The sequence below is a fragment of the Lemur catta genome, chromosome 11, assembly GCF_020740605.2.
Source record: "Lemur catta isolate mLemCat1 chromosome 11, mLemCat1.pri, whole genome shotgun sequence".
Classification (NCBI taxonomy): domain Eukaryota; kingdom Metazoa; phylum Chordata; class Mammalia; order Primates; family Lemuridae; genus Lemur; species Lemur catta.
The window spans coordinates 66,449,859-66,476,936 of record NC_059138.1 but is presented as its reverse complement, the minus strand read 5'-3'; the positions used below and the strand labels follow the sequence as shown (position 1 = coordinate 66,476,936).

The following is a 27,078-nucleotide window of genomic DNA, read 5'->3' as shown; positions in this document are numbered from 1 at the left end:
TCTTTATACGCCTGACTGGCTCAGTCTTAGCAGATTTTACCTCTATTACTATTTTGTTAATATGTTTTCTTTATAGTCTTTATTACGGTCTGGCATTATATTGCTATCTTTGTTTGTTTATCTTTCCCACTGTAATATAAACTTCATAACGGCATGAGCTTGATGTTTTTCATTTTATATCCCAGCACCTAATACATCGCACGACACCTAGTTGCAGCTTCATAAATATCTGAAAACTTAATTATTAATGCTTAATGCCAATGCTTTGACACTTTTCCTCCTAAGTTATGAAGCAAAGTCAATGTCTACCTGACCAGTAACTATCACTTTTTCATCTTCTCTGGAATAAAATGTACTCTTTGTGAAGATTCACAAGATACAAAAGAGATAAGTGGGATGTCCTGGAGCCAGTTCTGAAAAATATAAATGTATACAGGGAGTTAATCTACCCTTAATTTATTTTAGCTATTTGACTAAGGCTGTTTCTGCTTACATAGTCAAATTTGTCAGAGTGGAAAAATTAGCAATTAACATCAGCAAGGAAAATTTGCAAACAAAAGTCACAGAGAAATTCTGCCTGCCAGGTTTGGCTTATTTCCTATTTTTAAAATAAAAAGTTATTTGGTGCTATTTGTAAGTTTCTGACTATTTACTGGGAAAGTAGGAATTCAGATTGTGTTGTTTTCTATGTGTTTTTCAGCTATAAATATGACCATTATGAAGACGGTATGGGCTAACCCTTTTCTAATTTGTACTGAGTGGCCCCAGATGTAGTGAGGAGATGTCTGCTTACTCTCAGTGGGGTAGCAGGGTCTCTCTTTGGTTGAACATCTGGAGGTGATCCCCCAGCAAAGTCGAGCTGTTGCCTTGCTGGCTAGAAAACAGAAGACGAAACATCTGTGTGACAGATAAATGTGCAAGCCTGTGTGAATCTCTGCTGAGGCCCCATCTGTAAAACACACCGTGTGCCATTCGTCTGACACCAGGTGAGTTCCTTTGGTGGGGAACCCAGCAGAGATGAAGACGACGGAGGCTGCACAGCTTCTCCTTTGCCTTTTATCTGCCCTCTCACTCATCTGTCAGTTTGTCTCCGTGTTCTCTGTGCTACTGCACTGCAAGTGTGCTGAACACTAAGCACGCCACAAGGCAGACTGACCGTGCTGGGTCTGTAACACACATGCACTTACATACACCCACACGGATATTGTGTAGGCTAGGGCACACGGTAATTTATCCAAATTTCTAATGCTTTTACATATTAAACCTAAACTCTTCACTTCTTATCAATTCCTGCTTGGGTCATAATTATAGCAAATTCATAATTTCTGTGTCTTACATTCCACGTGAAACATCGTATATCCTATTGGCAAGTGATGCAAAATTCATTAAATAATATTTAAAGGCTGTGTAGCCAGTCTTTACACATTAGCACGTTAAGCTCATCTCTGTGTAAGTTACACTGTTTGATACGAGTCTACAAGTCAATATAAGCATGAGTGCTTTTAAATAAGATATTCATACATTCTATAATTTTAATTTTTCCCACAGAAATCCTTCATGTCCCCATAAATATCTTCAGATATGAAATATCAACTAAGAATAGGACCATATAAAGAGTAAATCTGCTTCTGATAGACATCTGATTTTCTGACCTGTCAACAAACCATTAAGTGCAAGTGTTTGAATGTGATTATTAAACTACACAAAATGACCTTCAACACAACTCACCACTTTCTTTTTTTACCTCAAATTTTAAAAACAGATTTTACTTGGGCAATGGCAATAGCACACTTTTTTTCTTTTAAATAAATGTAATATTCTTCTTTTGGAAAATAAAACCTTTCCCTTAAGCTCCAAGGAAACTAGATTTAAAAATAATGATAAAATTCTGTCTCGATTCCTAAATAGATTAGGTATGTACCAACTGTTCTCAAAAACAACACACAGAGCTTGGAGGGCTTTCAAATTGAGAGGTCTACTTAGAGAAGAACTCCAGCCTCAAGCCAAAATACTCTATGTCACATTACTTCTGTGCATTTTAGGGAAATAATCAGAAGAACCAAAATTAAATAACAAGAGAAGAAAGATTTTCTAAATATTGGTTCATTGTTCAAATAAATTGAGTAACTGAAAAACAACCCTTTCTAACCAATATTGAAGAGGTATAAAATTTATCTAAAGACCGAGTGAATTTTTAATAAATACTTCTTTATCTTTTGACCCTAAATAATTGTCCAAAACAATCCCTGTGATTAAAATATCCTTTTTCTGGCTCTTGAAACTTCCCTAATATTTCATTAACTTGAATAAGTGTTCCTTTCTGGAAAAGGGGACTGAACATTTCTTCCATCCAACTAGTTTGGGAAAATTGCCCACCCCTTCTTTCACTCTTTCAACAAGTTTTATTGAGCATTTAGTATATGCCATGCCCTGGGAAGAGAATGATCAATGAAACAAGATCCCAGAACAGAGTGGGGGACACTGAAAATGCGCAATGGAAGAAGGGAAATTGTGATAGAGACTGATGGGTAGAGGGATATTTGCACTTACTTTCGTTTGGACAGGCAATAAGGGTCCCTCTGAAGAGGTGAGGTTTGAACTGAAACAGACCCCAATAACCAGAACCATAGGAAGGCTTGGAGATTGAGCCCTCCATACAGAACTATGGCTGGCACAACTCCTGGAGGTGGAATGAGATTCCCCAAAGACAGGAGAGGGGACAGGGTGGCTGGAGTTCCGAGTGAGAGAAGAGAAGAGGAGAGGAGGGGAGAGGGAGAGGGCAAGAATCAGATCACGACCCACTTGTAGGCCACGTAAAGCCTTTAGATTTTATCTTACAAATAATATGGAGCAACTGGAATTTTAAGCAAGACCACGACATGATTTGATTTGCATTTGGAAATGCAAATGCACTCTGGCTGCTACAGAAAATTGGATTTAGGTAGGCAAAAGTAGAAACAGGAAGATTGAACTTTCAGAACATAACAATCCTCATCAAGAGTGTGTAACAAGAATTCTTGGGTGGTTTTCTTCACTAGAACATAAATGAGCTGCTTTTCCTTTTTTTACTGCACTGTGCCATTTTACGTCCTTTTAAATTACATAAGAGGATTTTCTTCCCTTGATAACCTCTTTTACGATCTTTAGTTGACAGTGCACTTTCTTTCCAAGTTTTCCTCCTTTGCTCTTTAAGGGTAGAAAATAGAGGCACAGTGAGAAAGCCATTTTCGGTTTCTTTGCTAATCCTTGATGGTTTAGAGTAGGTCTCAGAATAGACAAGATCTCAAAGCCAATGAATCACTCGACTCATAAATATCTCCTTCTCTCCCCATTGACCAGTCCTTTGCTTTGGTAAACTGGAGAGCAGCACAAGCCCCATTTAAAATGGGTGACCAAGAGTAAACACAGGTGATAATTAGCACATGGTAATGTGGGCCCAGTGTGGACAGACTTTTCAATTTATCAGGGAATTTGAGAAATTTTTTATTTGAAATTTTTCAAATTTTATTTGAAATTTTAAAGACTGACCAAAAATTTGAATGCTTTTTAAAACATCAGGCACACCAGGCAGGCCAAAGACCCATGGAATTGGTCCAGTCCATAGATTGCCAGCATATGATGTCTAAAAATAATCCCTTGTGTCCCTTCTTGCTTGAACATGGTTTAGATCATTTAGGGTTAAGATGCTCTTAAAATAACCGTCCCCCATGCTTGTGATTTGTTTCATGTTCTCTAATGGTAAACAGTTCAACCACTTTGCTAGGGGTTGGGTATAGGGGTAGAAATTGACTACAACGGGGCAACACAAGGACATTTTGGAGTTTGAGGGCAGTATTCTATATCTTGATTGTGGTAATTATATTACAACTTTCATTTGTCACAACTCATTGAACTGTAAAGCAAAAGGAATAAATTTTACTGTGAATAAATTATACTTCAATAAAATATTCCATCACTAACTATAATATTGTTCCAAAGAGAAAACAAGGTATGCTTCATGATGAATACAGAGACACATAAGAAAGCTGGAACAAAACTTGATGGTTTGGTTTACAACAAAGTGGCTGATGCAATACTGAGACAAGGGGAAATGTGTATCTTGGAAATATTCTAGCACTTCCAGAAAACCATTTTTATTAACAGAATAAGGCTCATAGAACTATAATACTATATAAAAATATAAATACTGTGTTAGATTTTAGTAGTGCTTACCATGTTTACAAAACACTTTCAGATACATTCTCTAAAGTAATCCTCACTATAAACCTCTAAAATTTGCTGATTAGAGAATTATTAGATAAAAAGGTTGAATACCATAACCAAAGTTGCAAAACTAATAGATAATTGAGCCAATACCTCAGAAACTTCTCTTGAAAAGGCTGTCAAGCAGTTTAGACTTTGAAATTCATATAGGTTATATATTATATAGAACCATCTTTGATTATAATTATCTTTGTGCAGGTCTATAAATCATTCGAGGGAAAGAAGATGCCTTCTTTATTTTCATTTCCAGTATGCAGCAAAATTTTGTTAATAGATAAATCTTTGTGGAACATCACCAATTACTCCATGCTGGGAAATGATTTTGGAGAAGTAAGTTTTTATTGCTAGTTGATACAACTAAGTTAACACCAAGAGAGTAGCATTTAGGATATAAGAGCATAACTCTGAATGCAATTCTTCCTGAAGGAAGGGGAATAATCGGGACCAGAAGACATTTTGGGGTCAGTATAATACTTCAGATTTCAAATGTATTTAGAGAATGAGCTGAAAGATACAGGAAAAGAGGAACTAAAACCAAGAACTTGCAAGCTACCAAAATACGTAACACAGAGACTTCTAGAAATAGGTGGTTTTCATGTCCACACATCACTGAGCTATATTAAAAATTCCTTAGCAAGACTTAATTATTTCATTCTGTCACATGAAACTATTTGTCAAGGTTTGGAAACAACCAAATTATTTAGCTTCCCTCTCCCTTTGAACTGGTTGGAATAAACATCAGTCAAACTACTCACATGGTTTAATTCCCCAGATAGTTTTCTTTCCCCTATTTTCTTACCTCATACTCATGTCCAACTGTTGTTTTTCTCGTTCAATAAAAGCGTCTCTGACTAGATTAACAGTGCAGAGTGAAAAGAAAGGGTCTAGGTCCCTTCCCTTGGTCTGCAAGTTATGAAAGCAGCACTGGGAATGTTTATGAATGCTGTACATTAATTCACTGAAATGGTCATTTAGTTTCTTTTCCAAACACAGGATTTCATCACATTTAATAATAAAGCAACAAGCCATTTTCTGTATATTATAAACCATCAACTTGTAATTATATACTGAAATACTTTATGAATTCTTTGTGATGATGTAAGCTGGTATTGTATAAGTAGATCTTTAGAAGCCCACTATATACCTACAAGATCTATTTACATTGGGCTAATCATGTTGAAATAGCATCTATTTAAGGGTAAAGTCAAAGTTTCTTTTATAAACCTCTACAGATAGATAAATAATCTAGGAGGCTTTTTACTGTTATAAAATTAAGACTGCCTTTCAATGCTTGCTAAAGTTTTTGGACATACTATCCATGTAATGGGCAAAATGTAATCCTAAATTTTTGATTAAAAGACTCTGCATGGAAACAAGCTGTCAAACGGATGGAGAGAAATTAAACCTGACAACAGTAATGCCTACTTTCCCAAATGAAAGCCCAGTTCAAGTTTCTACTCATCCATTTTTCAAAACTTAAAACAAAGCATTTTCCAACCACCCATAGATGAGATGCCAACATTTGCATTTCAGTTGAATCTGATGAAGTCAATAGACTTCCAGCTTCAGGCTTGCTCAGAACTCCTGTGAGATGTTTGTCCAATCTAAAAAAATGGCAATGTGACAACATGCGAGAAAGGAACAAAATGTGGCCTGGCTGTAGTCGGCTCTGTGCTGCATTCACACGGCACCACTGGGAAAGCCTTATAATGCAGCAGGATATCTGAATGTCCCGCCGTCGGGCCCATGTACAAACTCTGCCAAGTGAGTAACTGGAAGAAGGGCGATGCATGGGAAGTTGGGAAGCAGGGCTGGGAAAAGGGATTTCTTCATCCTGGCAAATCCAAAAAGGAAAAAAAAAAGGGCGATCTTCTTTTTTGTGTGTGCTTATTTGTTTGCCTTGTTTTTAATTGTGAATTCTCTACTTTCGGGCAAACTAAAATCAGGGAAAACTTATGGTTAAGGACAGGCTTTTATGTCATACAATCTACGTCAGAATTCCACCTCTATACTAGCTCTGTTGCCTTCTTCAACCTACTTAAGCCCTGTAAAATTAACATGCTTCAAAAATTAAAAAAAAAGTCAGCTGATAAGGTTGAAGGGGTAACGTACATAAGCACGCTGGTATGGAGTCCAGCTCATAGTAGATCCTACATATAAAAGAGAGCTGCTATTACTTAGATGACTTCATCCTCCAGGTACCTCTGGAGAAGGTGCTGGGAAGATGCACAGAGCCTCAAAGAAGGGGAGGAAGATGTACACTGGTTTACTAGGAGAAATAGGTGCAGCAACAACTCACATTGGCAAATGGTGCTTATCTAATTATACTTAAAATTTTAATCTGCCCCTATGTAAGATATGGATATAATTATATTTGTTAGAATAAAGCTAATAGGAAGTGTTTGCTTGTTGTTAAGTGTGACTTCAAAAAGTGTAAACTTTTGGGAATATACAAACCTGCTGTTCCTCAAATTAATCTCCTTAGCAACATAAATATTTTTTCCAATAGTCCACAAAATAGTTTTGTATTAAAACTGCCTTTAAGGATACTTTACAAAGAAACACATTAACACACACACAAACACACACACACACAGATATGCATACTGTGTTTGTAGATGACTATAAGCATGTGATTATACTCTCCTGGGTTGCTGTGGATGGATAGTTGGGGACAAGGAATGGGTATGAATCATGAGGGATTATGGAGAATACGTAACATTTATGTTAAACATTTATGTCAAAAAAGGAAATAAAACAGAGACTATGCAAATAATGGGTCAAATTCTCTCTCAAAAGCTAATGAAAGCTCCCCATTTGCTGAGATCAGAGCCAGTATTTGAGCATAATTATATTCATGCCTTGCTTGTCAGAACATAACATCTACCTGTTTTAATAAGTGCAACACAGGACATGTGCTTGGCCTCCCATTTACTGGTCTTGTCAGATATATTAATATTTTTATTATTATAAAATAGTACTCATGTCAAAATGCCTAAGTATCATAGTGATAAATATATAATAAACACATGTATCTAGGCTGAACCTTGACATATATAAGATATCATCCTATGATTTATGTGGGTGTTTTAAATGTTGGCTGATATCCAGTCATAGGAATGTATAAGATATTTATCACAGAGCATATTACAAAGGAAGAAAGGAAAAAGAAAGGAAGAAGAAAGCAGAAAGAAAGAACGAAAGAAAGAAAGAAAGAAAGAAAGAAAGAAAGAAAGAAAGAAAGAAAGAAAGAAAGGAAGGAAGGAAGGAAGGAAGGAAGGAAGGAAGGAAGGAAGGAAGGAAGGAAGGAAGGAAGGAAGAACGAACGAACCCAGACAAGTAACTAATTTCAAGTTTTATTTCCTTAAAGAAATCAATTTCCTTCTTCACGTTCCCTATCCTTACTTAATACATTGTACTACGTTTGCTTGGCTAGTTCACTCTCCTGCTCTCCATACTATAAGCTCCATGAGGACACTGAATGTTATTTTCTTAGTGCCAAAAACAGTGTCTACACAAAGCAAGAATCCAATGACTTGTTGAATGGATACTCACATAGATTAATATTTCAGTAAAGTAGGTACTAAACAAAGTAAGAATTTTCTTAAAATTTCTGCTCTTATAGATTTGATGGAATGAAGATGAAAAACAATGATATTAGAAAAGGTATGAAAATTCTAGATAAAATAGGAACGATCAGGGATGAATCAGGCTATTAATACTATAAAAGAGAAATAATTCAAAGAATAATGTCATGGGAATGGGGGATGGCAGAGATCTAAGTCAAATTATCTCACAACAAAAATGCCTGAAAATACTTTGAAAATTTTCTGTATATCATTCAAATAGTGATGTGACTAGAGATTTGCCCTTTTATTTTTTAGGGGGTGGATAGAATACTCCTTTAAAACTATCACTATGTCTAAGTAACTGTGGTGTGTCTTTTTTTAATCAAGCGTAGTTTTATTTTACCAGGAAAAGAAAAAATCTGTGGTAATATTTAAATTCGAAATGGACTCAGGAGAAAAATCACCAATATACTAGCATTTTTTGTTTGCTGTTTTGTATTTGGGGAAAAATTCTATTTTAGAAACTTTTTTTTTGCTCCAACAAGAAAAAATACATTGGCAAAAGCAACAGTCTTCCTTTGATCCTAGTATAAAGAAACTCTTGATTTTTTTCAAAAGACTTAAAAATATATAAGTTGACACTGCATAAAATAACCATCTATTAGCAATATAAATTGTTTAATGCATTTCTGAATTTTTTTAAATGTCTCAAAAAACAAAAGAACAAATGTTGTAAGCCATGATTTTCTTATGATTACACTTCTAAAAACACTTTCCATGAAAATAGAATATTCAAACTCATAAGCAAAGATAATCATTCTGACATGGCTTCCTCTCCAGTGCTGTCATTATGTACTGACAGATATAACAGTAAAAATACTATACAGCCTCATTTCAGGGATATTTTTGCCAAGCCCTTGAGACTTACAACATGATTGTAAGAAGCAAATAATCTTAGGACACACAAATATCCCATGTAAATCTCATTGAAGTGTAAGGCAAGAGGCAGGTAAATTATTTGGTATGATTAATAACAGTTATATTGCATAGACTGAACATGAATGACTGCTTTACAAATACATTAAAATAATATTGATAGCAAGATATGAGAAATTCTTCAAAATTTAATATCAATCATTGCATCAGCTATGCTCTGAAAGTATAGGTTTGCTGCTAATTCTTCTAAAAGTTGTTCACAATTCAAACATATCATTAGAAATTTCATACAAGGAAAGCCCATCGTATTCCTACTTATATTTTCTTTATTCCCACTCCATTTTTTCTTCCCTAAATTTCTCAAAACAAACAAACAAAAAAAAACATAAAAAAAGTTGAGAGAATGAAAGGAGAAGACATTTCAAAATATGTCATTTGCACATCTACATTTTTGGGTGCCTATATTTCCTGCTATAATAAGTATCTCAAGAATAAGTACCATGTTTTTATTATATCAACTATTTGGCTCCAGTTTGAATGAAATCAATTGAAAGATTCATTGATGGTAATGGGGAAAAATGACATAAAGTTTCTGTGGTTACTTCTAATAATGGGTATTCTAAATCGTTAAACAGAATACATATAAATATATAATTATAATACAGAAAGTTGTTAGCTTTTGACATCTAACTTATGACCGAATGTGAAATCAAGGTCCTCACACCTTATCAACAGGGGTGAACAGTAGCAATTCACTTCTCAATGGTTCTATTATGAATACTTCAGAATAGGACACACAAGTTCAATATTTTCTTTAATAAGATTCTTCTCTGTTCCCTTAGACAATTGAGGGCAGGTAAGATATTTTCAAAATCTGCAGAATACCCAGTGTGCATATGCCAACTTGATTAAACATATGGAATACATACTTGGAGAAAAGCCAACTGGCGACCTGCTTGAGTAATCTAAACACCCAAGCTGAGAGAGGTTAACATATAAAGATCAGCTTTGTACTTTGAAGTTTTCTGGTCTTCATTTTACCTAATTAAGACAAGATTTAATAATCAAACCACTGTACAAACATGTACCCAAAAGTATAAGTTTGTTTCTAATTTTGGGAAGAATTCTTAACAGATTCTGAGGAATCAGCTCCACATGGGGAAAGGTCTCTGATAAGGTTTGCTTTTCTCATTGTTAAAATGCAAATGTCTGCTTTTCATCTTAAGTTTTATCCATGTGACTGGGGTTAGCATCTGCCTGTCAAAATCTCTAGTGTGATACTAAAAGAGAAAGATTTTGATTATAAGCATCCCATCTGAATCTGAAACAGTGGCAACTCTAGGTCACAAAAAAATGTATTACAAAATATTCTCAAAGGTATTCATCAAAATCATTTGTAGATCACAATTTCAAAAGGATCAATTTACCTAATTTACCCATAGTAGAACATATATATCCACATTATTTCTAGGAAATAGAACCAAGAATGGCATAAAAGTGTATCTACAATCTAATACTAATTTTATAAACAAACTTAATTCCATATCAAAATATTATGAGGCAGAAAGTAGGACTCCTAACCTTCCCTCCCACATAAATTTCACACGCTGGACACTTTTTCAACAATAGCTAGTGCGTTTAAGTTGTGCTGATAGACCACAAAACAAACAAGCAAACCTAACTCTACCATAACATAGCAAACATAAGCAGGGTCACATCCAAGTCAATGAGTATTATGCCATTAGTCAGAGAAGGAAATTAATTCTCTACTGATGAGATTGATTTCATACAAAGTAATCTGATATGAAATAATGTGATAAATTTAGAGAAATGCTGTAGCAATAAAACAGGCATTTGTCTGATGATACAGAAAGGTCTGCCATGCACAGTGAAAGAAGGTCAGAGAGACAGTTTCCACTGTCAGCCATTCCATCTCCAACACCCCAACCCTACATATACACCTGTCATCTTTAAGAGCAGTATACGGTGGGTTGGAGAATTGCTGTTCAGTAGTATGGTCTTCAGCCCATTCTCTCTTCATGGCTCTGCCCTTGTTAAGGGAAAGGCCAAGAGAAGAGAGAAACTCCGGTACATGATGAAGAACCCCCCCTCTCGCCATTAGAAAGATGGGCGTTTATTTCTTTCTTTGTTTTTTTGTTTCTTATATCACAATTCAATGCAGTATTTAATTACTAAGCCAAGTTTTAGCAATCCACTTATAGTAAGCAGGATATCATTTTGTAATATAATGCCTCTTCTGCCTCTTTAATGTACTTGGAGGTGCTACAGTACAAAGCAGAGGGTATAGAATCTTAATACTCAGGACCTTAATATTTTTCAGGAATTTTCCAAGAATGAGAGGAGTATGCTTTTGTAAACTTACCATGGCAGAGAACAGTGGCAAAACTGTACAGACAAGGCTCTATAATATCATTGTGCTTACAAATTCAAAGAAAATGCTTTACTGGCCTATCTGATATCATTATAGTGCAATCACTGTTTCTTTGTGGTTGCCTCAGTAGGAGAGCTCCTGAGGATGTGGTATGAGACAGACATTCGCTGTCTGTTTCAGCCACAATAAGGCTGCCAGACAGAAAATATCACAAGTTTCTCAGAAACTGCTTCAAACACTTTTTGAAAGGAAGTGGGGCATACGAAAAAATAAATGTAACATAGATGCATACAAGTTGCTGAGACACACCTTACTGGCTAACCTTGTCCTACCTGTCATCAACTGTACAAACTTTTTGACATGTCAACCCACCACATTCAATTCTGCCTCAAGACTTTTCTGTAATAATAAAAAGCAATACTCCATACATACGTGCCTATATGTGCTTGTGTATTAAAATAGGTAATCAATCATAAAAGACCTTGCTAATCTGTAATCTGGATTTTGTTGCAAACACCCCATGAACATAACGATGGTAAAAACACTGATATTGTGATGGTGTCCTTGAGGCCAGAGACCAGGGCTAGGATTATGATCTCGTTTTTGCTGTGGCTTATACCAACATTCCCTTCTTATATACTATATCAGTGATGACATCCCCAATTTCCAAATCAACGGTTATGACAATTTGACTTGGTTTGGAGGCTTACTTTGTTCATGTGGATCTGCTGCTGGTATTGCTTCTGCTTCTCCAAGAATTGCTGGTGTTGCTGCTGAATGACCAGCTGAGCCAATGTGCTCTGAGGCAAAGGCGCAGACTGGGTTCGATTCAGGGGTCTGTGACGGGGCAATTTATGGGTACCTCTAATGCCAGGTGAAATTCTCTCTTTTGCTGCCAAGGGAGACTGAGGATGTAAAGAAACTCCACCTGAAAAAAAATATATATGTGATATATATATATGTGTGTGTATATAATTTTATATATACATACAGATGCACCCAGACACAGAGACACACACATCTAATTCTAAGAAAAGAGAAGAAGCTGAAGAAAATAGATATATGGGATAAATCATATGAAAAGTAGTGATACTGCCAGGCAAACATCAAAAGAAGACCAGGTTGGGTGTGGGAAGGCAGTAGAGCCAAAGCACTGGACATGTACGTGCCTGACAATATGACTCACCATAGTCTAATCTGGTATGAATACAAGTTAACTGAGACGAGCCTCCCCCTCCAGTAGATCTGGAGGATAAATATAGATAATAGCCTTTCCCACAGTACCAGGTGTCAGGGAGACTCTGTATGGGACTGTAAATCTTTATTAGTCTTGAGTAAAAGAGATACTACACTGGATCACTGATCAAATAAAAGCCCTTAAATGACTTGCAAATGGAGCCATTATTAATTACCAGCTACAAGAAGCTTTTGCTGTCGCATTTGTTCTTTCAATAATAAATGTTGCAGGAGAGCCTGGTGGCTGCTGTTGGGCTTTCCCTCTAAAGCAACATGAGGGTGGCTTGAAGATGCTGGGATGCTGCCCCCGTACTGCCCAGGTAGAGGAACACCTTGCCTGAGCGTCTGCGTCTCACACTTCTGCTTTTCTTTGAGTGAATTTGAAGCCTGTGTCAAGAAATAACAAAGATGTTAATCTTTTTTCATCCATGTGAGTCATTAGGTCTCTATGTCATTAGACGAGTTTCTTATGTCGTAATTTCCCAAAACACAAACCCCATCTTACCCAATGGCTGAGTCGGCCAAATGGATAACAGCATATCTTTTAAACTAAGTAAATTAACAAAGGAGAAATAAAAATAGGGTTGAAGCACTGAGACAATTTAGTATTAAGTATCATTGTACAGAACCTAAAAATTATTGTTTTAAATATTAGAAGTGGTGCTAGATACAAAATTTCAGCTGGACAAGAAGAATGGATTCAAGAGATCTATTGTACATCATGATGACTACAGTTAATAACAATATATGTATATATGAAAAATGCTAAGAGTATATTTGAAATGTTCTCATCACAAAAAATAAGTATGAGATATAATACATACGAGATAATTCAGAAGATAATGTATAATTACCTTAAGTCATTCCACAATGTATACACATATCAAAACATCATGTTGTAAACCATTAAACATATACAACTTTTATATATATATCAAAAACAAAGAAATGATGCCAATTTCAGGCTTGGTAAAAATTTATTTGTAAAATATTTTAAAATATACTTCTTAAGTAAAAGATATATTGGAAAGGTAAAATTTATTCAAATAGTTAAACTAAAGACTATATCATAAGGATGAAGAGGCTGGAGATAAAATGGTCTGTAATTTTGGAGTTGCAAGCAAAAAGAACAATTCACCCTTTCTCTACATGTCCTCTAACAAGTTCACAGAGCCGTAAGTTTCCAATGTTTAATTTTTAAGATGAAAATTTTAAAATAATGAAAGGAGGTACAAAATATGCAGGAATTTGATTTAAATCTATATTTTATATTAATTCATAACAGATCCCCAAATCTCTAAATATTGAAAATGACACTCCAGATATTTTGTATAATAAAGTAAACTACAAGTGAAATAAGATATCAAATAAAAATGCTATTAAGAACTTGAAATGTATGATAACACAGTAATAAGGCAATAATAATTATATCATCAATTGCAATAATGAATTATCCTATTCAAAGAATTTAATGAATGGTGGTCATTTTGGTATTACAAAAGCAGGAGTCTAATACCTCAAAATTATGTGGCGTGTTTCTTTTCAAAACTCATGTTTCGTCTTTCAAAATTGCTGTGCACCAGGGAAGCAAAGCAATTTTCAGTGATGGTGAAATTGAAGGACAAAGAGGTAAGTGGTTTGTCTGAGTCACAGAGCAAGTCAATGTAATATTTAATCTAGAAGTGATTCCTTGTCCTGGCCTCTTTTCGTTAAAATTTCCTAGTAGTCAGTGGGGAAATGGAATATTAGAGATCCCTTTGCCAAAAGCAATGCTAAACTTGAAAAATTAATTGTGATGGCCTCATCCACACCAAAATGGAAGCAAAGAAAAATGAAACTTTAATCCAAACCACATTGGTTTATTCATCCAACGGTACCAAATTGTATTACCATTGAAATATTAAATGGTCTGGCTTTAGTACTTGGTCCTTTGGGAAAAAATTTTCCCTGACCACATTAAAAGTGGTGCATATGTGAGTTAGCATGGAGGAGTGGCTTAGAACATGCAAAAAGTAGTGAAAATAAAATGCCTATTTATGTGTCATAAGAAGCTTTTAGGTTAGTATTTACTCATCATTAGGAGAGATGGGGAAAATAGGAATAGAAGAAAAAATAAATTGTAATATGTAATAATTTTAATATTATTTATTAATATTTATTTTAGTTTCATTCCTAATTCCTTTTTTTTATTCCCTAGAACCAATTTTTACAAATGTTTCATGCGGATTTTCAAGGACATATCTGAATTCAGGATTTTCAAGCCTTTCTTTTTCAATGCCCAGACATAAAGCAACATTTAAGTTTTGCTTTCTCCTCACAGGTATAAGATCACAGTATCACATGAAATAACACCAGTAAAAACACCAGATATAATAAAATATCTTTGATTTTATAATATGTATTGAACATACATGTGAATTTGATACAGCAGACTCAGTGAAAGACTTTATGTCAAAGACTGGCCAAATCAGTGACAAAGGTAGGAACAAATTTCTCTTTAAACCTAATGTGTCACACGAACTCTGTATAGGCACAATTTTCTACTACCATTTCAGGGATGAATTATTCAGGGTAAAGCTCACAAATCTTTTGCAACAAATAAAGCTGATATTATTTTAGGGAATATGAATAAAATAATGATTGCTATCTTCTGCTAATGACAATTACCTCCAAAAGAGACTATTCCAGTTGTCAGGACTTTTAAACTAATTGATTCACTTTAAATCTGCCAGGAATAGTCTAATATTGTTCTTAGAGAGTTTTCCCACAGAGTCAGTAACTTGAATTCCCAAAATAAAGTCATTCACAAAATAAATTCTATAAACATATGCTGCTGTGCTTTAGCAGCTATACCGCTCAGCACTGCCCTGGGTTTTGTTCCAGGTCTGCTACTTACGGCTCTGTGATCTTGGGCTTTTAAATTCTCCAAGTCTCAGCTGCTGCTTCTGTAAAAATGGGTGGCTGTAATCTGCTTCATGGGATGGATGTGTGGAGCTACTAAAATAATATATCTGGAGAGTGCTTTCTTTTTAAAGCTATATACCATTACACACATGATAGTTATTTTATGTATGATTATGTGAACCAGTATAATTGCATGATTTGAAATTAAACTGAACATCTTTGAACAATGCATCAAATAGCAAATAGGGAAGAAGCTGATTCTACCAAGAATTCATACGTAAGAAATGAAGGGGCGCTCCCTATGAAAATATCGTTTGGGCTGGTTTAGGCTGATGCTGTTCAATGACTTACATTGAGCTGGGATGGCACTGCTGGAAGCCCCAAGGTAATGTTGGGCAAAGATGGAGAGGTATAAAGACTTAGCAGGTTCATGGAATCTTCATGAAGTATAATGCGTTGCTGTGAAACCATTTGCTGTTCAAAAGAAAGAGAGAGAGAGTCTGAAATTATCATAGATTTTACTGTACAATGCTCACATTTCATAAAGTAGGTCTTATAATTTTACAAAAGATGTATTTATGACTTCTGTATCTGAGAGTTATAACGTAAAAATTAAATAAAAATTTTATACCTCAGACACAGTTATAAAATCTGAAGAAAGGGCTTCTATCTTCATTTTGCAAAATTCATTTATAAAATTCTGGCTTCATGGAATATGATCAGCATGTTTGTCATCTAATGGTAAAGTACAACAATCAAACTGGGTATAGTTCAGATTAATATATATGCTTTTTATTACTGAGTGAAAAAAATACGTATATAATGCTGCCATAGTCATTATCTTCATCTGATCTTCATTTAATGCCATTTTACTGATGGGAAAACCCACATAAGAATATCTTAGATTAAATATTACCATATTGGGCTTCCATAGTAATCACATCTTTTTAAATGTAAAAATTTATGAATAGACAACTCTGTGTGGTGTATTTTTAGATCATTCATATTCAGAAGCTAAAGCAAATGTTAAAATGTTATGAGTTCCCTATGCCACAATAGCCTTCATTTACACTGAAATACCCTGAATGTTTTGGCATCGCCGTGCTTTTTACAACAAATACCTTTTTTAAATCCATTACTAAGAGTCATGTTTTCCCACATGTGGCCTAATATGGTTGCTTGAATTACATTTTCTGTTTAACTCTTGCTTCCCTCCCAGAACTTTTATACAATAAGAGTTACAAAGGTCTTATTAGACTAGGGAACTCTGGCCTGATATGGTCCCCAAGGGAACAACATCCCTGAAAAAGAATACTCCATGTAACAGTATGACACAGTGACTGCTTTCTTCCCAAACAAAAAGCATATGGGACTCCAATAATAGACCACCTCCAGGAGGGATATTGCACACACGGGCTTTGACTAAAGTAAATATAATAACTTGTCAAGCATGTTTGGGGGAGCTGTAGATTTTCCCCTGGACAAACCTGGGATATCAATTAACTGAGGAACATATCATGTGCTAATACAATGCAACCTCAGAATGTCACTGAAGAGTGATGCTCCACCAAAACACAGGATGTTATTCCAAAACATCATCTCAATCATACGTTTGTTTGGAGATGAGTCCTTGTCTTAACATAAGAAGAGCAGAAGGTTAAATGTAGCGTTTTCTCATTGCGACTTGGAACTCCAAGCTAACTCAGATTTTGTTTCTTCTTAAAAGAACATGTCAGATATTTGTGCAAGAAAATCAAGAGACATACTGAAACCAATAACATTACATTGACTTTATATGCAACCCTTTACAAAATTAAAGTTGTCTAAAATGTCATAGCATGAAGATGGTTGGAAAAGATTTTAAAATTACAATGTGTGAGATTGCAATTTTATTTTGGGAGCTCTCAGCCGTAGTTGCATATTTGCTCTAAATAAAAAGGCAAGCTACTCTTTTACTTATACAAGTTAAGCTGTTAACATAAATTTTAACTATAGAATATATACCTGAATAAGAACAAAAAGAATGTATAAGGAAGTGAAATATTTTAACTGGCTTTTTGGCAGGAAATAGTAATTTTAAACAAAAGGATATTCCATTCACTTATCTGTGTTCATAGAAGAGAAAAGCAGTGTGGACAAATAAGCACTTTAAATAATGTATAATCATGCAAGGTTGTATCTGCTTCTCACAGCACTGAGATTTGACATGAACTGTGGGAATGACACCCCAAAATACCACAGACCTCACAAAAGAGTTTATCTCTGTTTCCCAGAGAGAATTTTGTGATATCCTCCCACCTCATCACAGGAAGCAGACTTACACTAAAATGAGAAATAGATTTCTTCTCAGACGTAATAATGGTGGCAGCACACTGACTTCTCATGCTGGCTTTGACTAAAGTGAAGGAATTTGGGGATATTCTTACTCTGGGACTGCAGACCCCTGCAGAATCATATAAAAATTGAGTGGCTCCATTTTCTATGGCAATGCATTTATCTCCGGCACCTACCATGTGCCAAGCCCTGTGCCATGGATTTTTTTGGAGGTTAACCTAGTCTTTATAGGCACTCTCAAAAGCTACCACTATGCTTGTGTTGTAGATGAGGAAACTGAGTGATTTCCCCGATTTCGCTTCCCTGCAGGGTCAGCAATGAAACTTTTAGCCTAACCAAGGTGATTTGTTGTCAGGTGTTGCTACAGAAAGTACACACCATTCTGGGAACCACAAAGAAGCAGAGAGAACGGTGGCAGCTTTAGAGGAGAAGAGAGAGCATAGAAAGGAATAAAGGAGTGCAACTGGGAGCCAGTTGACCTGGGCATGAGGAAAAAGCCCTGGTGATTGTAGACGTGAGGATCTTCAAGTTACGGAGGTAATTCCTGTGGAAGCAAGGAAGGTTCTGTGTCCACTTGTATAGCTGGTCCTTCCCATGGACACTAACTGGTATAATACCATATCAGAGGAATTTCAGGGACTTGGAGACTTGGACATCGCTTAGCTTATCTCCTTTGATTATAAGTAAGGAAATAATCACAAAGTTTATGTAGACCTCCAATGTCTAGATTCACCAATGACGTTTAACAGAACTGAGAAACCATTTTCTTCAAATTATCTTCTTTAAATACAGCTTTCCTCAGCTCAGCTTTTTGTTAGGAGCAGTCTATCTGTTCCAGGCTAATGTCCCTTAACAGAACCTGGAGTGGTACTCGACACTGCTAATTGAGTGCAGGCGCACTTGGAAGCCAGACTAACAGGTTGTGAGGAGTAGCATTCCACTGAGACAATGAAGGAGCCTGTCCAGTAATCTTGCGAGGCTGGAAAGCCACCCCACCTTAGGGTTGTGGTGAGCTCACAAGTATTTTCAGGCAAAGCCAGGATTTTTCCAGGGAGCAGTTTTGAAATTGATCCAGCCCTTAAATCAGTGCTTTGCTAAGACGCCAACATTTCACAGCTTAGAACATGGGAAAGATGGTTTTAATCTGAAAAAATTTTTAGAACCAGAAACTTTTCTTGTGGTTAGACAAAATGGAAATATTAAATGTATGAATGGCTATCACTTAACCTTCACAAAACAATTAATGAGTAACTCCTCTGTGTTAGATTAATGGTGTTAGATGAGAGATGTACAAAGACATCCTATACCACATAAATTCACATTATTAGTCAGGTGCATAGAAAAGTACAGAACTAACTCTTAATGACCTGTAATAATTACTATCATTAGCATAGGGTTAAAATACTTTGATAGCACACAGGAGGGTGTCAATTTTAAACTAGGCTTTGATGATTAACTAGCATTTCACAAGAAAGAGCATGATGTTGGTTCAGGGAATATGAATTGGGCTGGGCACTGGGTGGGGGGTCTACTCACTTTTAGTAAGGCTCTTCAAATTTTCATTTTTATTTTTCTTAGATATGGGGTGTCATTCTGTCACCCAGGCTGGAGTGCAGTGGTAAGATCGTAGGTAGCTCACTGCAGCAGTGAACTCCTGGGCTCAAGTGATCCTCCCACCTCAGCCTCCCAAGTCACTGGGATTACTGGCGTGAGCCACTCTGCATGGCTCAAATTTTCATTTAATTTCTTTTGTCTCTATCATGTCAATGGAAAGGATATCTTATAGATTATATTTTGCAATTCAGTTGAATAAAACACACATAGATTGAAATTTTGTCTCTCAATAGATCTATTTATGTAGGCATTGAAGTTAAGAAGCTACTAGTTTCAATTTAAAAAACTCAGAATCTCTTCCAAATGGGAATTGGCAAAAATTAGAAAAATTGACAATGTCAAATGTTACAGAGATTTACAAAAGGTAAAAACCGTCACATATTGCTAGCAGGATTGTAGACAAGTCAAGCAATTTTGTTGAATAATTCATCACTATAAACCAAGATAATTATACTATACACCATGACCCAGTGATTCTTCTGCTGGGAATTATAACATTAAGAAATTCTCTCACTAAGCTGCAGGGTGATGTCCATGGTATGTACTGATGCATTTTTTGGTGATGGCTGGGGATTGGAGGCCACCAGGACATCTACCTGGGGAACAGGTAGGTAAAATGGAGTAGCACCCACCATGGATTTTTATGGTATTTAAAAACAAATCATTAGATTTCTGGATCCATAGAGACATGAATGGATCTAAAAACATGTGCTTAATGATAAAAGAAATGGAATGAGATAGAAAAACACAGTGCCATTTATATTCACTAAAATTCATGGACACAAAGCAAAAATATATATATATATGATGTAAGAATCCACATAAACAAAAACACAGAAGAGAATGACTGCCTATGGGGACAAGGAAAAGAAAAGTGGGAGAGGAGATACAGAGGAAGAAAGAAAGGAGGGAAGGAGAGAGAAGGAGAGGGAGTGAGGGAAGGAGGAAAAAGATAAATGAATACTTTTCTTACTATTAAGAAGACAAAGTAGTTAACTGATGACTCTTGACAGAATACTAATTATGTGAATAACTGCCTACTTTTTAAGCAACTCACAGGAAAAGTAAATGTAGAATTTTCAGTTTACTTTATGTTTAAAATTATCTGTTATGCAATATGCACAAGAATCAGAAAAAGGAAAAAAAATACATACAGAGTTTTGGTGAGAAGCAGTCTGGACTAGTGAAAAGAAGTTTGGTCTAAGCGTCTCAGATTTGAACTCTCCTACTCACTGGCTTGTGGCTCAGGGCGAAACTGCCTTCCCCTGGACTCGTGTTCCTTTAGCCTAGGACTGAAGCACTCCTGACTGGTAACATCTGCGTCTATGTGAATGGCATACAGGAAGACATACATGCTCATAAGCCTCAATCAACTTTGGCTTTTAAAGGTTCCCAAATCCCCAAATCCAGACTATCTAAAAAGAAGAGAGCCACGTTAAAAGAAAAAAAAAACAAAACTCTTAATTATTCAATGTTTACCTTATTTTTCAAGATTGTATTTATTTTCTACCCTCTTTCAGATAGCAGATAGAAAATTCAACTCTCCATGTAATTAAAAAAGAAAATTATTTAGGCAATAAAATTCTCTTAAGTTTTTATTTTTACTGGGCACCCACAAAAGTATTACTATAAAATAGTTGTGAGACAAAAAAAAAAATCATTTTGACAGAATTTGTTTAGCATTTGAAAGGCACTGATGTTTTGTTAAAGATCTTGCTTTACAATATTGACTCATTATTCCTAGTAATGATTTTTTTTTTTGTTATAGCAACCTCCTTTCCCTGAGGGGGGGGGGAAAGTGTTTTATTTGCTGCCATCAAAAGCCATAGCTCTCCACCCACTCAGAAGGGACTATAACATTTATAGCAAATGTCACAACAACTATTATGAAACAATAGGCAGATGAGTCATGTGAGGCTGGAGCAAAACAAGTGACATCTCAGATGCTTTTAGAACACTTAACCTTATTATTAGAATACTTTTTAAAATCATTTGTGTCTGCTGGAAAAAATTATTTAAAATATAGCATAGCAGAAACAGCCACTAATGTTCAACTAGAAATAAACCAGCAGCTTGGCTACTGCTAAAATAGCCATCAAATAAATCTACTGAATCTAAAGTAATGGTGTTGATATCCATGGAAACATATTTGAACCCACAGGCCCACAGTATCAACAATAAAGTAACTAGATAGGTAAAGACATCTTTGACTGGAGTTGGAAATAGAAACCCGTGAGGTTTCAGCTCCTCAACCAAGTTTACAAATGAGTAAAGCAAGTAGCTCCAACAATCTGAGTTCTGGGACTGAGCATATGTAAGAAATAGAAGGAATGGAACAGAAGTGGTCAGAGCAGATGGAGACTCACTCTCACATGAGAGTTACTGGCTTGAAGACAAACATGCTAATGAGTTTTCCCTACCAGGAGTCAGCACTGACAATAACAACAAAAAATGAACTTCCTTCGAACTTCACAATTTACCACCTGCCTTCCAAACACTGATTCCTTACAACAGAGCTGTTGGCACAGGTGTTACAGTACTACCTTTTACTAGATCAGGAATCTGAGGGTCAAGGGGAAGTTTGGCAACTTGGCCAAGGATGACAACGTAGTTGGTTTTGGAGCCAGGTTCACACAGAGTCTTCTGAATGGAACGCCCATGCATTCCACTACATTGTGCTATTTCCTGAGACCTGACTTATGAGTAAATTCTCCTACTTCTGTCTTCCCTTTATCTAAATTAGGCAGGACATGTGAATTAGAAGATAGAAAATTTTGTTTTCATCTAGGGCTCAAGATCTTTAGATACAGCCTTGTTTTCCTATTTCCTAAGGAGCAAAAGGGGCAGAATCCCATTCATTTACCTGGGCTCTAAAAGAATTAGGTGACATGCTTTTGTACTTCTGGGTCATAAAATAAAGAGTTCCTCATGATACCATTTTAAAATGAAAACCCACCTGTATTGCATAAGCAAAAATGGTAGAGTGAACTTATTTTGTAAATGGTGGAGTATGATGTAAATAATTCATCCCCCAAAATATTTATGTTGCTATGAAATCACATACTATTATTAATCTTAGGAGACACCCGTAAAAAATCATACTAAATTCTAAATAATGGTCAATCAAGTATGGCTGAGAATATATTTTTTCTCTCTCTTCTCCAGTTTAGGTGGACACATTTAGTGTTACAAAGGTAGGATATTAATTTGCTGACAGTGTCAGTCTGAATTCCACTGTCTCCTCACCTAGCCAGAATGAATTACACTACAGAGCTCTGTAAATGCAATACAGCAGAAAACCACATGTTAACCATCAGGGTTGCATTTTTTGTTCTGGGCCACGGAGAGGCTACCCATCAGTGCATTAAGGTCTGCCCACCTGGCCTTTTGGATCATAGTTCAGGCACACAATTAATTCATTATGAGGTAAGTCACTGCTTGCTTTTGAACTAGTCTTTCCAGCTCTGGAGGTGAATGTCCTGTCACTGACCTGAAGAAATACCTCTACCCTTTTAAACTCCATTAAATCACATTTCCTTCTGTTTTGTTTTCTTTTTCTTTTTTTTCAGTGGTTAGAGTGGAAAGAAAGGTTTGTAGTGACAGAATTTGTTCAACAATTAGCTGAAAATTCCAGCATCTAAACAGATAATTTGTGACAGTTAAGGTTTTAGGAATATAAAACAGATTAAAACAATATGTGCAAACTCTTTTAATTTATATTTTCCACTATTTTATATATATATATATACACACACACATATATATATGTGTAAATTTAAAGATAGGCACACAATATGGGACATTACATTTAATTTAACTTAATTTAATAGGTCATAAAAGGTTTGAAATTTTCCATGTATTTCCAATGTCACCAATGTATATTTCTTGGTTGTTCTGCTATGTTGTACTAAGTGCTGTATGCATACATATATGTATCTATAATGAAGGAATATATGTATCTTCTTTTTTAGTGACTATCAAAGCATAATTTCTCCCTTCCTCCCTCCTGAAAGGTAATCATGACACTAAATTTTGTGTTCATCATTTGCTTGTCTTTTTAAAATATACTTTTACTACATATTCTCAAACAAAATATTATGTTGCTGTTTCTGAACCTAATAAAATGCTACCATGCCGTAAGCGGTCTTCTGAGACTTATTGCATTGACAATGCAGTTCTAAGAATCATACGCTGTTGGGCGTAATTGTAGTGTGTCGTTTTCATTTTCTGAGGGCACAAAATCCATCCAGGAACTGATTAGAACCCAGATGCTTGGATGTTTCTGCAATTACTAAGAATCACATTCTTCAAACTGAGAGACAATGGAGATCTAAAGTTTTTTCTAAAAAAAATTTGGACTAACTTGTCCTTATCCTGGAAATCTATTAAAGGGGTTGCAGAAAACTGACCAATATTGAGATATAATTGCACTAACCAAAAGACAATACCTACAACCAGTAGTCCCGTAATCCCACTCACATCTCTGGTCACAAATATACACAAAGTGTTTATTCCATCTGCTGCCATGTTTTTGAAAGGATAACAAAATAGAGAAAGAGGGGTAATAGGATGATAAGAACAAGAAAAAGATGAGGGACCTAGAGATAATTAATGTAGAGGCCCAAATTATTGCTCTTCGAATAGCAGAAAGATGGTCATAAGTGAGAAAATCTATCTATTCTACTCGTGTTCCTTGGGAAATTATTTAAGAGAAACATTTGAAATTTAGAAGAAAGATACATTCCTCTAGAGAGGATTTACATTTGCTTTTTGCAGATACCTGTGGGGGCTACAAATATGGGGCCACTTTAAGCCAAATTACCAGCTTGAAGTTATGTGATTTGAGCTGCACATCCACACAAGGACTAGCTCATGGTTACAGCTTCTCAGGGAGAGAATCTGCCCTCTGTTCTGCTCCGTATCACGACAGCTCTGGGAGTGGGGGTGGGTGACTCACCAATGTAGCATAGATATGGGCCTTTAAGATCCCAGCTTAGTGTTTGGAGGGTCTCCTATTAGATTATCCTCTTGGTCAGTACTGGGCTTTATCTTCAATCTCCTGAGTTTCGAGAGGCCCTGAAAATCAAAGCTCAAACTCAAGTATACAAAGGTCCTCAGAGCAAAACTGACTTCACTGGCTTTAGTCCTTTGCTTATAAGGGATAACCTCTGAGTTTCTTGCTTCACTTATATTTTGGCCTGATGATTTCACAATTTATAAATAATTTATTATACATAGGCATATGTGTGTGCTCATGTGTAAGATATACATGAAATTATAGAGCAACAGATACTTTGGCATAATATGCAGAGATATTTCTATCAGTCAAGATAACTATTTAAATCAACTGGGTTTCTTCAGGAGACAGTGAAGTGAATTCCCTATCAGTAGAAGCAACCTAATAGAGGTTGGAGAATCACATGGCAGGAAAGCTAGAAAGGTGATCCAAGAATCAGAGCTTTGACCAGTCCCTTTCTGCCCCAAGGCACCATGATTCTATAAAATACAAAGGAAGAAGCATGTCACGGTTATATGAGAAGTTACCACACCAGCTCTCCCTGCATGGAGCAAGGCATAGTGAAGAAGGCATTATAATGACAGAAAGGAAAAAATAAGGTTTTCAATCAATAGATGGTGACTTCAAGAACACCTGATTCCATGAGTGGCTATTTTCAGACTGGTGCTTTGCATAGCTTAAAACAGAAACTACATAGACAAATTCTTGCTGACTTCCATATTTACTTTCCTCTTAGTCTTGTATCGCTGGTTACAACAAATCATGTGTTACTTTAAACTAATTTCCTTTAACATGTCATTCATTCTTCATATTTTGTCCATATTTATATGCCCATTGCCAGGCAAAATGACTGGCATATAGCAGATGCTCAAGAAATGTTTGCTAACTGGAGCTCTGTATCCCTTAACTACAATGCTCCAGTTAGTTTTCATTACTCTTCAGGTCAAATGGATAAAAGTCACCTTGCTGGGTTGTTCTGAGAGGTTTAGATGAAGTTGTTTTTACTTACTGATGGGTCTACTCCCATCGTAATAACCAATAACTAAGCAGAAGGACTAGTAAGTTGCCTAACCATTGAGCAGTGTACACACAGGAAGACTAAGAATGAGTTATTTGAGGATTACATTTCAATATTTTTCAAACCTTGATTGCCATCTAAACATCCCCGGTTGTCTTATTTATAAAGTTTACTCAATTTCTCATATTATAAATCTATAAGAAAAATAACTGACATTTATAAATATCAGTTATTTTTCTTATGGGTTTATTTATATCAGTTGATCAATATCAGTTTTTTTTCTTATAGGTGTATAATATTTACATCAGTTAATAAATACCAGTGTTTTTTTAAAAAATAGGTTTATAATGTGTGAAATTGAGTAAATTTCAATTCATAAAAATCGCTTGGATATTAAACTTCAACTCAGAAATAGCGCTTTGTATTAGGTAGCTTATCAGGGATCCAATTTTTAAAAGAACTGACATAATAATGGTCTTACCTCAGCATGAGGAGTTGGGGGCAAAACCGAAGCCTCGTTTTCAGTAACATTCCCAGTTGGCCCGTTGTTTGGTGAGCTGGGACCAGACCCTGGAGAACTGCTACTGACTGAGGATTCTGAAAAATATTGTGAAGTACAAATGTATTCACAAAAACCACACAGAGATGAACTTAGTTACTATAAGTAACATATTACACTGGACATTGTTTTATTTTCCCTCTTTGTAAATGATAACCACCATTTCACAAAACAGAACTATAAAAATTTTTGGAACAAGGCTGGGCGCAATGGTTCACACCTATAAACTCAGCTCTTTGGGAGGCCGAGGCTGGAGGATCTATTAAGCCCAGGAATTTGAGGTTGCAGTGAGCTATGATGGCACCACTGCACTCCAGCCTGGATGACAAAGAGAGACCTGTCTCAAAAAAAAAATTGGGGGGAACATTTCTGAATTTTCATATCAATTTTCCCCCCCTTTGTTTTCACTGCAAAAAAGGACAATGTAATATTCTACAGTTTCTACAGAAGTAAAGATATCCAGTTAGGGTCATAGAAGCTTTTGATGAGAAAAAAAAATTAAAGAAAGGAAACTTTTCTTACTTGCTCTTGTGCTATCCCAAAAAATAATACTGATGGAGATAATGAACTTGCACATGTACATCAAAAAACAAGTTGTTAACACATGAGTTCCAGAGCTGTTCCTGTTATGTCTGGAAAAATTGCTTATATGCTGTGCTATAAATTGCTCTTTACTTGATATACTAAGGCCATGCCTTATTATAGTACATATGAGTCAAAGGTGAATTACGGAAATATAATAAAGTGTAAAATCTCAACATTGTACTGATTGCCTTCATCTGACTTTTAACTCTACTTATTTTCCAAAAGATGAGGCGTTGCCTAAATTTAAAATGTAAAATTTTAAACACCAACATAATAAGAAATTCCATTGAGCAAAAGTTGACAAGACAGATTATTTACTTAACTCATCTCTTTACTCTTCATATATAAAATTTACATGCATGCAACTTAGGAGGAAACAAACACATTTATTAAAACATCTAATAAAAAATACACATTTCCAATTCCTAGAAATATAGCTAGAGAAGTCATCTTCTCTAGCCTTGGAAAATTAATCACTAAGTTCTATTTAATTCCTTATCACCTGCTACAGTTCATTTATTTCAAAAGTTTTCTAGTTGCCTCATCTTTACATCTTGTCAACCCAACTCTGCACAAAGGATCTTGCCTCATACTTTTCAAAGACTGAGGACTTCTGATATGATTTCCTCTAACATCTTTTCTTTCTACCTC

General features: G+C 35.6%; 1 protein-coding gene across 1 annotated transcript in view; it reads right to left on the bottom strand.

The window, feature by feature from the left end:
* The window catches only part of HDAC9 (histone deacetylase 9), a 555,319-nt gene that overhangs the window by 8,445 nt on the left and 519,796 nt on the right, over positions 1–27,078 (bottom strand). Inside the window, exons 8-11 of the mRNA XM_045565228.1 lie at positions 25,765–25,880; positions 15,652–15,774; positions 12,573–12,783; positions 11,871–12,088 (exon numbers count right to left, since the gene is read on the bottom strand). Coding sequence (XP_045421184.1) covers positions 11,871–12,088; positions 12,573–12,783; positions 15,652–15,774; positions 25,765–25,880 — 668 coding nt within the window. The remainder of the gene's footprint in view (positions 1–11,870; positions 12,089–12,572; positions 12,784–15,651; positions 15,775–25,764; positions 25,881–27,078) is intronic.